This window comes from Pelobates fuscus, chromosome 4, assembly GCF_036172605.1.
Source record: "Pelobates fuscus isolate aPelFus1 chromosome 4, aPelFus1.pri, whole genome shotgun sequence".
In the NCBI taxonomy this organism is placed as follows: domain Eukaryota; kingdom Metazoa; phylum Chordata; class Amphibia; order Anura; family Pelobatidae; genus Pelobates; species Pelobates fuscus.
In genome coordinates this window covers 111,114,573-111,127,912 of record NC_086320.1, presented here as the reverse complement: position 1 = coordinate 111,127,912, position 13,340 = coordinate 111,114,573, and the positions used below count along the sequence as shown (strand labels likewise).

The 13,340-nt window shown below is 43.1% G+C and overlaps 2 protein-coding genes across 3 annotated transcripts in view; one reads left to right on the top strand and one right to left on the bottom strand.

The window, feature by feature from the left end:
* Nucleotides 1–13,340, top strand: part of TTC39C (tetratricopeptide repeat domain 39C) — a 125,582-nt gene that overhangs the window by 70,331 nt on the left and 41,911 nt on the right. The gene's annotated exons all lie outside the window — the stretch shown is intronic.
* LOC134608216 (protein FAM118A-like) lies at nt 2,732–3,945 on the bottom strand. Its single transcript, XM_063450879.1, has 2 exons — nt 3,924–3,945; nt 2,732–3,808 (listed from the first exon to the last, which is right to left on the bottom strand). Exon 2 carries the CDS (start codon nt 3,782–3,784, stop codon nt 2,732–2,734), a length of 1,053 nt encoding a protein of 350 aa, XP_063306949.1. The 5' UTR covers nt 3,785–3,808; nt 3,924–3,945.

Sequence of the window (13,340 nt, the reverse complement as noted above, 5' to 3'; positions counted from 1 at the left end):
TATTTATTACCCAATGGTCCATACTGAGAAATGTACCTTTCTAATATTTGTTTGATTAGTTTCCATTTATCCTCAGTGTTTTTTTCACTAAGGAGTTTATGCCAGTTGATATGTTGTAGAGCTGCCCTAATCTTATTGAAATTGGCTTTTTTTAAATTATACCTTTAAGTATACCCTATGTGCGTTTGCTTTTTTGAGTTTATTAAAAAAATTACCATATTGTGATCACTATTTCCCAAATGCTCCCCTACTTGAATGTTGGTCAAAAGATCAACATTGTTTGTTATAACGAGGATCCAGACAAGCATCCTTTCTAGTTGGTGCTTGTACCAGTTGTGACAAGAAGGTGTCATTTTACACATTCAAAAACCGGATTCCCCTAGCTGAAGTACTAGTCACTCTATCCCAGTTTATGTCCGGGTAATTAAAATCTCCAATATTTAACGTGTTATCCCTGATTTGCCACTTTTCTCTAGCAGCTGTTCTCCCTCATTAATATTAACAGTAGGTGGTTTATAACATATCCCAACCAATAATTGATTTCCCTTAGTTCGCCCCAAGCAGATATCTACCCATAAAGCTTCCACATTTTCCTCGTCACACTCCACATGCCTAAGATTTGACTTTAACTTATGGCTGACATACAAACATACCCCACCACCCTTCTTGTTTTTTCTATCCTTCCTAATTAACATATATCCATTTAAGTTAACTGCCCAGTCATGTGTCTCATCCCACCATGTTTCTGTTATGCCTATTATATCATATTGTTTAGTGTATGCTATTGCTTCTTTTCTTTGTGCTGATTAAAAATCTTCAGCACAGTGATAGGCACAGAGGGTTAATCGCTTTATATGCAGTGTTGGGAGAGGTGCTTGTAGTTTCCAGTGCCTAGACTATGCTGAGGGCACATTCTAATAACAAAATTAATCTGTCATAGACACATTTGATATGCAAGCATGTAAATCGTACACATGATTCTGGGTGTAGAAGAATATAGAATAATTGCTGCGTAAGGAGTTAAAGTATGTATAATAAATTGATTTGAACATGTCAGTGTTTTTGTGCATGTGCCCTCTATTATGTCTTGATTAAATAAAGCACATAGGATATTTATAATTTTATTTAGTTTTAATGTTGATTTTAAGCCATTGTGACGTTATTTGCTTAAACTTTTTAATAGTAAGGAACAGTAAGCAGTTATTTCGGAGTTGTTGGAGCTCTAGTTTATATTTGTGATTTTGATAAAATTATGCATTTCATGCCTGCTTGCGTTTATTTATTGTTAAATTAACTGCTTGCTGATATGTTCCACTTATTATGAATAAGAATGCAATGCTTGATGTAGACCTGAATTTTGGTATTGCCATTCATTGTTATGGCACACTAAAATATCATAAAGAGAATAATTGTTTACTGTTTATTTATATATAATATAATAAATATATTAATTATACTTTAATGTCTACAAACTTTTTATTTTTACTGTTGAAGCTAGAAAGGTTACTCCAAGTATCATAACCTCTACAGTTGCCCAGTAACAAGGCATATTGTTTCACCACAGTTTACCATTTTATCCGATTCCCTTCTGTTCATCCCCCATTTCCCTTACGAAAATTAAAGGGACACTATAGTCACCAGAACAACTGCAGCTTAATGCAGTTGATCTGGTGAGTATAATCATTATATGTAAGTATTTTTCTGCCAGAGAAAAGGCAGTGTTTACATTGCCCCTAGGGACACCTCCAAGTGGCCACTCCGCCGATGGCCACTGGGGGTGCTTCCTGGGTCAGTGCTGCACAGTAGGCAGCACTGCCGTTCAGCATCTCCATACTCTGCATGCTATGAATCTCTATGAGAAGGGGCTGATTGGAAAGCATTGGATTGGCTAAAAATCGGCAAGTCTGATAAGGTCACCAAGTGGGCTGAGCCAGGACGGCGGAGCCAGCACCGGCGGTCCCGTGCGGCGCTTGAAATAAGGTGAGTTTTAATTCCTTTTAAGTGGGCTAAGGGGGAACCAAGCCACCTGACCCCATAGTGTTCCTTTAAGTTAAAATAAATATACTTGTCTCGTTTCCAGCAGCAAGACTCTTCCGCTGCAGCCTCTAGCTCCTCCTTTTATGATGTCAGAAAGCATGCTGATTTCACCCACAACTTTATCCAATCCAATTTTTATCCTAGAGAAGCAGTGGATTGGAGAGTGCATGAGCTGCAAAATGCTTTGCTTCTCCAATCAAATAATGCTATCAGCAGCATTTGATTCACAGACAGAGTTTTACTTGGCCCAGAGGAGGAACCCTTGTTTTCTGGCATTTGTCACAAAATATAAAAACAAAGTTATTAAAATTTGCTTGCCATCCATTAAAATGGATACTGAAAGCACCATTTCTTTTGGGGTCCCCTTCTATAAAAAAAATGTCACAGTGTTGTACAGCCATAAGACACGAATGTTAAAATGTCCACCCAAGATAGACATGGCTCTGTTTTCTTTCTGCTCAGTAACCTTTAATGTCAGTGTATGGACAGCTATTTCTGAAGGTTCTATGTGTTATTCTCATAGAGAGACAGAACATAAACCTTTGCCACTACCCATCCAGTCCACGAAAGATCTAAACAACTCAAAGCCACATTCATTGAGTTTGACACGAAATTACACTTTGATTGGACACAGGTTTTTAAGAATTGGGAAGCCCTTTATTGATTTAGTAATAGGTGTCAGGCTTCTCTTATTTCAAGCCTTCGATTTTGCTGGCTTTCCAGTCTCGGTGTTTTCATCACGCTTCCTCTTTTGGGCAGCTGGTTGGACGTTAGGAACAGGCCCAAGCAGCTTTTCAATTTCCACATGTGCAATATTTTCAGTCCTCTCTTTGCATATGAGTGCAGACAGCCCTTTTATATATAGTGGAAAGTTAGTGAATGAATCACCATAGGACATAAGCTTGATGCCATTGAGCAGCAAATCGTCCTGAAACTTATAGAAAGTATCTGCGTTCTCCTTCCGCACCAACATGTAATGGTCCACACTGACTGTATTCTGCACGGTGTAGAGAAAAAGCGCCTGGAAAATCTGATCCCGTAGAGTCTCTCCACAGCCAAGAAAAACAAAAGATTTTTTGCTATACAAATTCTGCAGCTCATCTATTAGTTTACAGTCCTGTGCAGCATCTTTATACCCACCTGGGTCCAGAATCATGCCACAGGGATCCGTGTACAATCCGTGGATATGCAAAACGCCATAATTGATGTAGTTTTGTACCCATTGCAAAACCTTCACTTTATCATTCAGGTCAAGTGATTCCATGGGTCTGCCCATCTTCTGCCCGTATAGCTCCAACAGGTTATCATAGTTTGTGGTCAGCACCATCGCCCCTTTGTCCATTAGACTAACAATTGACTCGAGAACGATGGGGTTCTGGATGTGGCTTTCTAGGTCATTGAATATCTCCATTAGGCAGTCTTGGAAAAAGCTGGGTTTGCTGTGACCGGTACTCGGAGACATTTTCCTGATCAGATCATGTGCGACAGCCAGTAAGTCTTGCTCACGCAGCACCTTTTTTCTGAATTCCACAACATCGCCAGGGTGCAATACGTCACACTGCTCGGCAGCATCTATTACAGCTTCAATGCAACAGCGCCATGAGCGGAAAGCAGGGACACCAGGGGCTGCAGCCGCACTCACCCCACTTCCAATTACCAGGACCAGGTCACTAGGATTCTTCTTACGAAGGGATTTTAACACCTTCCTAGGCCTGAGGGCAACATTATTTCCACTGTCTTCCAACATGTTTTTGAGTAAATCTTTAGTATCCTGTATAAGAAAAGATAGTTATCTTATGGAGCAAGTAATATATATTCCCCATTCTTTATATGGAGCCCAGGTAGCCCGCATGAGAGGACAGATTATGGCCCTATTATCTACTTACGATGTCAGTCTCACCTGCTTGAGGTCAGTACTCAGAGTGTCATTGCTGTGTGATTCACTGTGTCTTATACCCTGCTGTCACTCAGTGTCACAATGACAGCAGCAGCATATTTGTCTGTGATATGTGCAAAACTCCATATATGGTAACACGTTCACTTCAACTCCCTTACTGCTGCTGAGTGATACTAAAAAACTTCCTTTATTCATTAAAATCCCTCCTCCGGCCCAGCTTCTCACATTCTGCATTAACTGGGCTTTAGTGAGGGAGCTAGACAGGGTAGCAATCTGTGTGGAACACTCAGTGTATCATATAAACGGAATATACTAACACAATGCACATCTAGTATATATCTCAGAATATTATAAGAAATCACACAAATAAAACACAAATATTTTCAAGCACCCCAAAATGCACTGCATATTAGAGCCCCTCACTCATGCACCCCAGAATATATTGTATATCAGTTTCTTAATTCACCCTAGACTATATTGTATATCAGACACCCCTCACACATTTATATTATATATCTGAACCGTATCATCAACCCAATACATGTTGTGTATGAGAGCCCCCTCACATATTTACATTATATATCACAGCCACCACATACACACCACAATATAGTGTATATCAGAACCCCCTCAATCATTCACCTCAATATTTATTCATTATCAGAGCCCCCTCAAACATCTATCCTATAATATATCACCTATCAGAGGAAGAAATGCCCCCTGTAATATGAATCCCCTCCCCCAGGATATATTGCCTTACAGGTTCATACCCTGTGCACCCGGGGTGAGGCCCCTATTAGATGTACACTGCACTGCTGCAGGGAGGCATGCTGTTACAGACTGTCAACTGCTGGACAGGATTTTCAGCACTCACTGCTTACAGGAATTTCTCCCTCAACAACAAATGTAATTGTTTGAGAACTGATTGATGCGCTCTACCAGGGCGGTGGCTAGCACTTAAGGGTTCAGACGCTGTGCACCCAGGTTGAGACCCCTACTATATGTACGCCACACTATACTGCTGAGGGAAGACATATTGGGACAACCTCTGGTAACCGCTGGACAGAATTTTCAACACTTCCGGCTTAACAGGAAATCTCCCATGACAGCGCATTAATTATTGGAAGAGCTGGGGGAGGATCTCTATCAGGCTGATGGCCAGCACTTAAGGGTTCATACCCTGTGCACCCGGGGTGAAGTCCCTACTATATGTGTGCTGCACTGGAATGCTGAATGGAGGCATGCTGTTGCAGCCTCAGCTAACTACTGGACAGGATTCCAACACTGCCTGCCTCAAGGCATATCTCCCTGGCCAGTGACTTAATTGATGGATGCTCCCTATCAGGGCTGTGGCCAGCACTTAAGGGTTCATACCCTGGGCTCCTAGGGTGAGCCCCTAATATATATGTGTGCTGCACTGTGCTACTGAGTGGAGGCATGCTGTTGCAGCCTCTATTTACTGGGTGAGCCCCAGTCTATTTTATTCGGCCACTGTACAGTGTACAACCCTGCTGGGGTTTCTGTGAACACTACCTACTACTATGGTAGGCTGATCTGTTTGCCCTGCATCCTTAGACTGCCTACTGGTTTGTGCCTTCTACAGGTGTATCCCATATCATGATAAAACTATCTGCCTATTTCTCTCTGGGGGATCCCCGGGCAACTATGATGACAGTGCCTCGCACGCTTACTGGTCAGTGGCTGTGTAACCTACACATCCTTCACCCACAGACTGGTCCCCTCCCGATCGCCTGGCTACTTTATGCACCTGTGGCTTTGTAGCCTCTAGATATGATGTCCATAAATGCTTGGGGTTGGACGGCCCATACCCTCCCCTCCCGGACGGAGTGGCACAGACGGCTGCGTTTGACCAGCGGATGATGTCCTTCAGGGCTCTGGGCGATTGCGACTCCGCAAGGGAACCAGGAGAGGTATCAGAGACACCCAAGACTAACTGCTGGACCCTATCATGGGTAAAATACCGGAATCCGCCAACACAGTCCTGGAATGGGCTCCCGATGTTCGTGAATGGACTCAGAAATGTGTCCGTTCATCAAAAACCCCAGTGTTCGCCTCTCCTATGGGAAGCGCATAGCAGCACTCCTCGGTATTGACGGATGGTTGGTGGATCTGGGCGCCAAATCATTGGGACCCCAGACACAAGGCACACTTTTCTCAAGGGAACTTATAGCACACGTTTATGGTCCCGCGGCCCTCATCAAGTTCCACATCTCCAGGAGGAAGGTGTTATGTGGTAATCCCTAAGGTGTGATCTTCGGGACCGGTTGACAGCGGGGCTTTGTCACAAACCACTTTGTGACATCTGACCACGTAACCCGCTATCACTAACTCTATTACCCGGTAGGAGCGAGAGTCAACCTCAGGTGCTACAGACAATCGGACAGAGAACACAGAACGTGCAGATGCGCTAGATACCATTTCTCCTCAGCTTAACACCTCTAAGTTACCATCCACTGTACTTTCTACTCCGCCCATAGGAGTTTCCGTCGTATCTAGGCGGAAGGCGTTCAAACCTAATAAGGAATCTTTCGCATCAACGACATAGGTCGCATAGGTCTCCTCTATCCTCTAGGAATTTTCACACGGTCCTTCACTGCAACACCGTGACCCTACATGCACTCACCCGGATTGTGGGATACTACCTTCCTCCATCCGGGCCATATTCCCAAACTCACTATGTTACCAGGACTGGCAGTGAGGCCTGGTCAGGTTCACTCAGACAGACCCCTACAATCAACCGGACTTCGCTCGGTAGTCGGATGCCAGCTTGTGGGGTAAGGGGCTGCAAGGACAACCTGTGATACCACACCCACAGAAACTGGCTCACAATTCAGGAATTCTCCCTTCACGTTGCAGACCTAGCATTCTTTGTGCGGTACTTCACTATCCTCTGCCTGGTAAAGGAGTACTCTGCCGGTTGCATCCTACTACAGATGGACAGAGCATCGACAGTCAGGTATTCCAATTGCCTGGACAGAACTAACCCCCGTCTTCTATCAGACATCATGAAAGGCATCTTTGATTCCTGCCTTCCTTAAAGAACCCTGAGGTCGGCCTAGCTCCCGGGGGAGACACATATCAGAGGGACTGCCAGAACGCGGTGTTCTTCAATTGGCATATTGCACAAGGGTGCACAATAGTGATCGCACTCCGGCCACTTGGGCCTTCCCAGACATATGCTTTTTTCCTCCCTTGTGATGATTGCAAAACTTCTCCAACATCTCATTGTTCAGCAAACAACACCGCTTTTGCCGTCCCGCTGTGCCGGAGTCAACCTTGTTTCTCGGACCTTACGGGACTGACTGGTGAGGATCTCCTCCTCCTACATTCATATCCTACTATTCTCACAGATCCGAAGGAATCTGCATCTTCTCTTTCTGTAGGGTCGGCTGACCCTCGTGGCCGGGACTCTTGCTGGGGTTCTTGGCAGGTCGGCGAACTATCGCAGGCTGCTAGGGACTTCTTAGGAGTCTCTTGGGCCCCAGGGACATAATAATGCTATCTGTTAATTCCCGGTCTGATTAATGTTTGGAACTGTACCTTGATCCACTATGGAGTGGTTTGGACAGTTCTATGGCCAGTGTCCCGGTCTGGGGACTCCCGATGGACAAGGATCCTAAAACGTATGTACCTGTTACCCAGTGACATCCACCTCTGGCCCCGTGTTTTCTATAGGACTGGGGCACCTACTGATGGACTTTTATGCTTGGACTGGTGGCTTTCCGGATGATCGGGCGTTCGACAGGGAGGTTTCTCCCGTAGACCCGACGTGCTAGGTATCCCGTCGCACTTTCGGCTTCTTCATTAATTTTCTATTTCTTTCTCAGCGTTAAAAATGCAAAATACGCAGCCTCCTGTCATGTTGTAAAATTAAAGATTATGCTAGCTTTAGTATACTAATAATCTTAATTTTAGTAATGATAGGAGGCGAGTATTTTCCCTCCCTGCTTCGCTACCCACCCTTTCTGTTTGTTTTCTTTGCATGTATCATGGGTCTAAGGTAGGTTTCAATGTTTTGTGCTTACATTGATGATTGTATTTCCATTAATCTGGAATTCTCATTGGAGTTTTACATTATAGTTATTCAGTTATTAGATTGTAGTTTACAAAATTCTTCGATGGGATGATGTATACTTGGATTTACATGTTCATGACTTTGTGTCTAAACCTGTCACACATTCTTTTTTCAGTATGATTCATCTCTGAAGACATTTGGTTGTTCGTGTGAAACTCGAACTGGAATTTTGATCCTTCGGATTTGATTCATCCCTGAACACATTTTAGATGTTTGTGTAGAATTCACGGGGGAAGTTTGCTCCTTCGGATGTTGGACTCAAGGGTCATTGTTTTAAACATAGAAACATAGAATGTGACGGCAAATAAAAACCATTCGGCCCATCTAGTCTGCCCAATTTTATAAATACTTTCATTAGTCCCTGGCCTTATCTTATAGTTAGGATAGCCTTATGCCTATCCCACGCATGCTTAAACTCCTTTACTGTGTTAACCTCTACCACTTCAGCTGGAAGGCTATTCCATGCATCCACTACCCTTTTGCTTGTTATATGTTTACTTCTCCTTGATCTCGCTTTCTGAAAGAGGAAATGATGAGGTCACTATGCCTTACGTACATCCTACTCTCTTGTGATTGGTTCTTTTTTCTATATGTTTCTTTGCTGCTGTGTGGAGCTAGTAAAGCGAGATTATGCAAAATACTCACCTCCTGTCATTACTAAAATTAAGATTATTAGTACACTAAAGCTAGCATAATCTTCAATTGTATGATAATGGTTCACAAAATGACATTCCAGTTTTTATAGAGGTATAATAATACTTGAAAGGGATGTACATACTTCAGAGAAAGAACATAACAGAGGAACATTTCAATTAAATCATAAATTTGTTTGATAGAGACACATCATACGCTGAAGGTTACCTATTGTCTAGCACAGAACTATAGCAATGAAAGCTTAGTGTAGCGACTGTTCAGCTCACTTAAGGTTCACAGTGGAATCTTGCTGTTGTTTCTACTGATCCAAGTAAACTACGGGCTTCTATAGGACACTATTTAAGGAGACATTAACACTTTAAATGTGACAAGACAAGATATACATATATAATTAACTGTTTAAGTTTTTAAGTTTTCCACGTTATATGAAACATCAAAACAGAACATGTAACTCTCCCCCTCTTCAGTGAATTAGAGTATAACTGTCGATAACTAAATGCCCTATAAAAAAAAAAAAAAAATAGAACGACAGAATCCCAACTACTCATCCGCTGAGATCAGAGGGTAGGTAGTGGGATTAAAGTTAATTTTTTTAACTTTAATCTGTGCATTTCCACTGCTTCCTGGACCAAAGAAGGGAAGTGTCCCCTTTATAGAGACACACAAGCTGTTTATTTCAGAGGCAGGCCCAATTGGCTCTGAACCAGGTGAGCTTTATCTAAAATACTACACTATATTGTGTTTTCTTATTTATCTAATAAACTGCTGTATATTTCATTCCAAAATTGCTGTATATTAATTACGTAAGTGACGTTTTTTTTTAGCGCTCCACTACTATCACTGGTGGTAACTGGTTTCCACTCAGTTTCTCTACATCTAATTATTTTTTTTTTTATTTTTTTTTTTTTTTAAATTCTTTATTTTTGTTGTGCAGGTGAGTACAAGGAATCAACAAACGCCACAACAGCGTCTTGTAAGATATACATTGGTATAACAGTGGCATGAGAGACTGCACATTTTTATAATTATAACAAGCTTGGTTAAAACAGTTGTCGTTAGCGTGGAGGCAAATAAAATGTAGCAAGATAACTGTCGTGCAACAGGGCTAAAACGTCAATGGTGTTAGGTATACATGTGTAATACAAAATAGTTAGCTGTATTTTAACGGTCAAACTTAGATTAGGTTCATTATCAATATTAGGTTACTGTAAGCTCTATTGAGGTTATTCACCAGGGGGCAGCAGAACGCCAGGCATATTTATATGCCCAGATAGCTTAGTTAGAAAAGGCAGAGAGCTTAGAACATCTACCACCTCACATTGCAAACTTTTACAATTTAAACAAATCAAAGTAACTGTCTCAAAGCAGGTTTAAGACGTAGGTTAAAAGGCAAGTGTTCTAAACAGTTAACAGTGTAAACTTAACAAGTAGTGATACAGGAGCCGTCCCCGGCACTGTAGTATTACAGTGTGGGAAAGTCTGCTTTGCTGTCTGGGTTCAGTCTATGCCTACAGTGCCAATCCGTTGGTGCGGTGTGCAATATTCCTTCGAGGCAGGGACTGGGGCAGTGTCCTGAGAGGTAAGTGTCAGCATCAGCATCACACCGATAAATCCCATTCAGTCTAGTCGCTGGCTTATCTGTTTTTCCTGCACCATTTTATATTATAAGGAACATGCTTGAGACATAATATGGGTAAGTCTGGTACAGATTAAGTATGGGTGGACTGCTTGGGCATTACTCAATTTCTGGGTTACCTGCTAAATAAGGTTATACATCTTAGTCGAGGAAACAAGAGGGAGAAACAAAACAGGAAAAGAGGCTATAATAAAACAGAAAATGAATGTTGCTAGAGCTAGAATAATGCAGCAACTGATATGCTGAGTGATTGAAAGTTCACCCGATCCCTAGTCTCGGTTTCTGTCCGCCTTGGCTGGTGAAAGTCCCTGTTGTCCCCAACTTGAGATTCCGTCTGCTCCAGGCTTGAGTGGGAACACGGTTCATGCTTGTCCGGTTGCGTGTATCACCCATATTAGTGCGCCGGTGCGGTGTAGTGTTCGCAGTGCCCTGTGGTGTCTCCCTCCGTGGGTGTACTCTGTGCTCCGTGGAGCTCACTCCTGCGGCTCTCCGTTTGTGGTTACGGTGAGGAATGGTAGTCGCTTTTTGTTTGTGGGATATTGGACGAGTGAGTAAGCCCCTTGGGCGCTGAGGTCGTCTCGCTGCGGCCATTTTGTGCTCTCTTCGTGGGTGCTTTGGTGAGCGGGCGCCATGTGTTTGCTTGGCATGTTGCTGCATGCGCCGCTCCAGTTTGGTCCAGAACGCCTCAAATATCGCTGCTAGTCTTGCAGTTTGTGCAGCTTGTTCTGCGTGGTAGTCTCTTGGGCCCTTTGTGCTCTCCCTGAGTGGCGTGGCAGTTACCACGGCATCAGTTTCAGGGGCACTGTGAGTCCGATTGGTTAGGCCGGGCCCGGAGCATCCGGAGCTCGGTCCTGAGCGGGAAACTGCAGCCCATGTTGTCGCGTGTGTCCAGTCGGTGGGGACCGGGATAACCCCCACCGGTCCAAAGGGGGGGGAACGGAGGTCCAATCTGCACTTTGCTGAGTGTTTCCGCGGCGGGGGAGCGGCCGTCTCCCCCACCGCCGCCATGCTTGCAGGCCGCAACTTTGGGAAGGTCGAAACCGGAGCGGACATCTACCTGCTTGGTGTCGGTCCGTAGGTCTCGGTAACCTCTGTCGCTTGGGCGTCACTAGGAGTCGGTTCGAGGCCTCAGCACGTCTATAATCGCCGGTAAGCGCTTTTAGAAGCGGGAGCAGCCGCGACATGCGACCGCTCCACTCTGCAGTCAAACCCCGCCCCCCTACATCTAATTATTTTAATAGTCTGATAATAAACTCCTGGACTATCATATTTTTTTCCTTTAAATCTGAAAGTTCATTCAAGGATTATTTAGTTTGAGGCAAGGTGACCGCTATGAATTGAATGCATTGCCCATTGCAAGAAGGATTGCCTTATGTGTCACATTGGGGTAACGAGTATTTTGCTGTGACTGCAAATCCAAACACTAACCTTCAAGTGTCCTGCTTAATTACTGTCTAAAGATAGCCAAATTCTGTCAGGCATATGCATGGCTGCACAGCTACAACCTGCATGCCTGCTTTCATTATGTGTTTCAACAATTATTTTTTACAAATTTTTACAAATATGCTGCAGACACAGCAGGAATTTATTTAAAAGAAAAGTGTTTATTTTTTACAGTGTAAACTTAAAATGATTCTCTACAGCCCTAGTCACGTCTCCCTGCATGTGACTTACACAACCTCCTAAACACTTCCTGTAAAAAGTCATCTAATGATTACTTTTTAGGTTTCATAATTCGTTTCTCAGTTATGGCAAACATAAGGGTAACAACGGAACACAAAAAAGACAAAGAACGATAAAAGGCAGCTTGGGTCAAATGCAATGCATAAGTCTGGACTGTGGAGCTCAAGCTCCAGGAGACGGTACATTAATCCGGCAATGCTTGTGGGCATGCAGAAGTGGAAGGAAGTAATCTCGGGATCTATGATGGGGCGGTCAATTACCACAAGAAGAGCAGCCTTGTCACTGCTGTTTTGTACATCTAACTAGCTTACCATTGCAGAAAGTATCCATTTACTATCTTCAATTATATCTTAAAGGGACACTATAGTTACCAAAACAACTTTAGCTTAATGAAGCAGTTTTGGTGCATAGACGAAGCCCCTGCAGTCTCATCACTCAATTCTTTGCCCTTTAGGCGTAAAATCACTTTGTTTATGCAGCTCTAGTCAAACCTCCCTGCATGTGACTGCACCTTCCTAAACACTTCCTGTAAAGAGTCATCTAATGTGTACACTTACTTTATTGCAAATTCTGTTTAATTTTGAATTTTTACCTCTTGCTCTGTAAATAGCTTGTTAGACCCTTCTCTGAAACTGCTCTGAAACCTGTCCTTAAAGGACCACTATAGGCACCCAGACTACTTCAGCTCAATGAAGTGGTCTGGGTGCCTATAGTGGTCCTTCAAGGACAGTAAAAGACCCCGTTTGTATGGTCTGAATGTTGAACACAAAGCATTCTGTTCCTCGTGGGTGTAAACATTCTACTTTAGTAGAACACCAATATTTCCATTGAAGTCCGCACACCATTCTACATTGGTATGCCTTTTCAACCTAAAGTGTACTATGACTACAATGATTATTTTTATATGTATGTTAAAGGAACACTCTATTGCAATTTGTTTAGCTATTAGTAGATATACCCCACACCCCCCGAAAAAAAAAAAACATGCTTGTATTTGTTTTTCCATGTTTTCTTTAGGGGTATATGAAGAAACCATTTGCAAAAACCACACCTGTTGTCTGTGCCAGGGAATTGACTAAAGAGAGGTTTTTCATTAAGACTCCACTGTGCTAGAGACACTGGCACATGTGATCGTGGCTATCCTGTGTTAGTAAATGAGCTATAACCATGTTCATTTAGAAAAGGTGATGATAGGGAAGCTCTAACCCATGGTGCCTGCCACTCTGTGGAGCTGACATAAGTGTGTGTGTGACAGCCAAGGAGGGGTTTCTGCCAGCAATTATTTCTGATTGCCTCTTTTATAAACTGCCAAAAAAAACTACAGACCCAAGACATGC

Coding starts and splice junctions, on each gene's coding strand:
- LOC134608216 (XM_063450879.1), bottom strand. CDS start 3,784: ATGTTGGAAGACAGTGGAAATAATGTTGCCCTCAGGCCTAGGAAGGTG.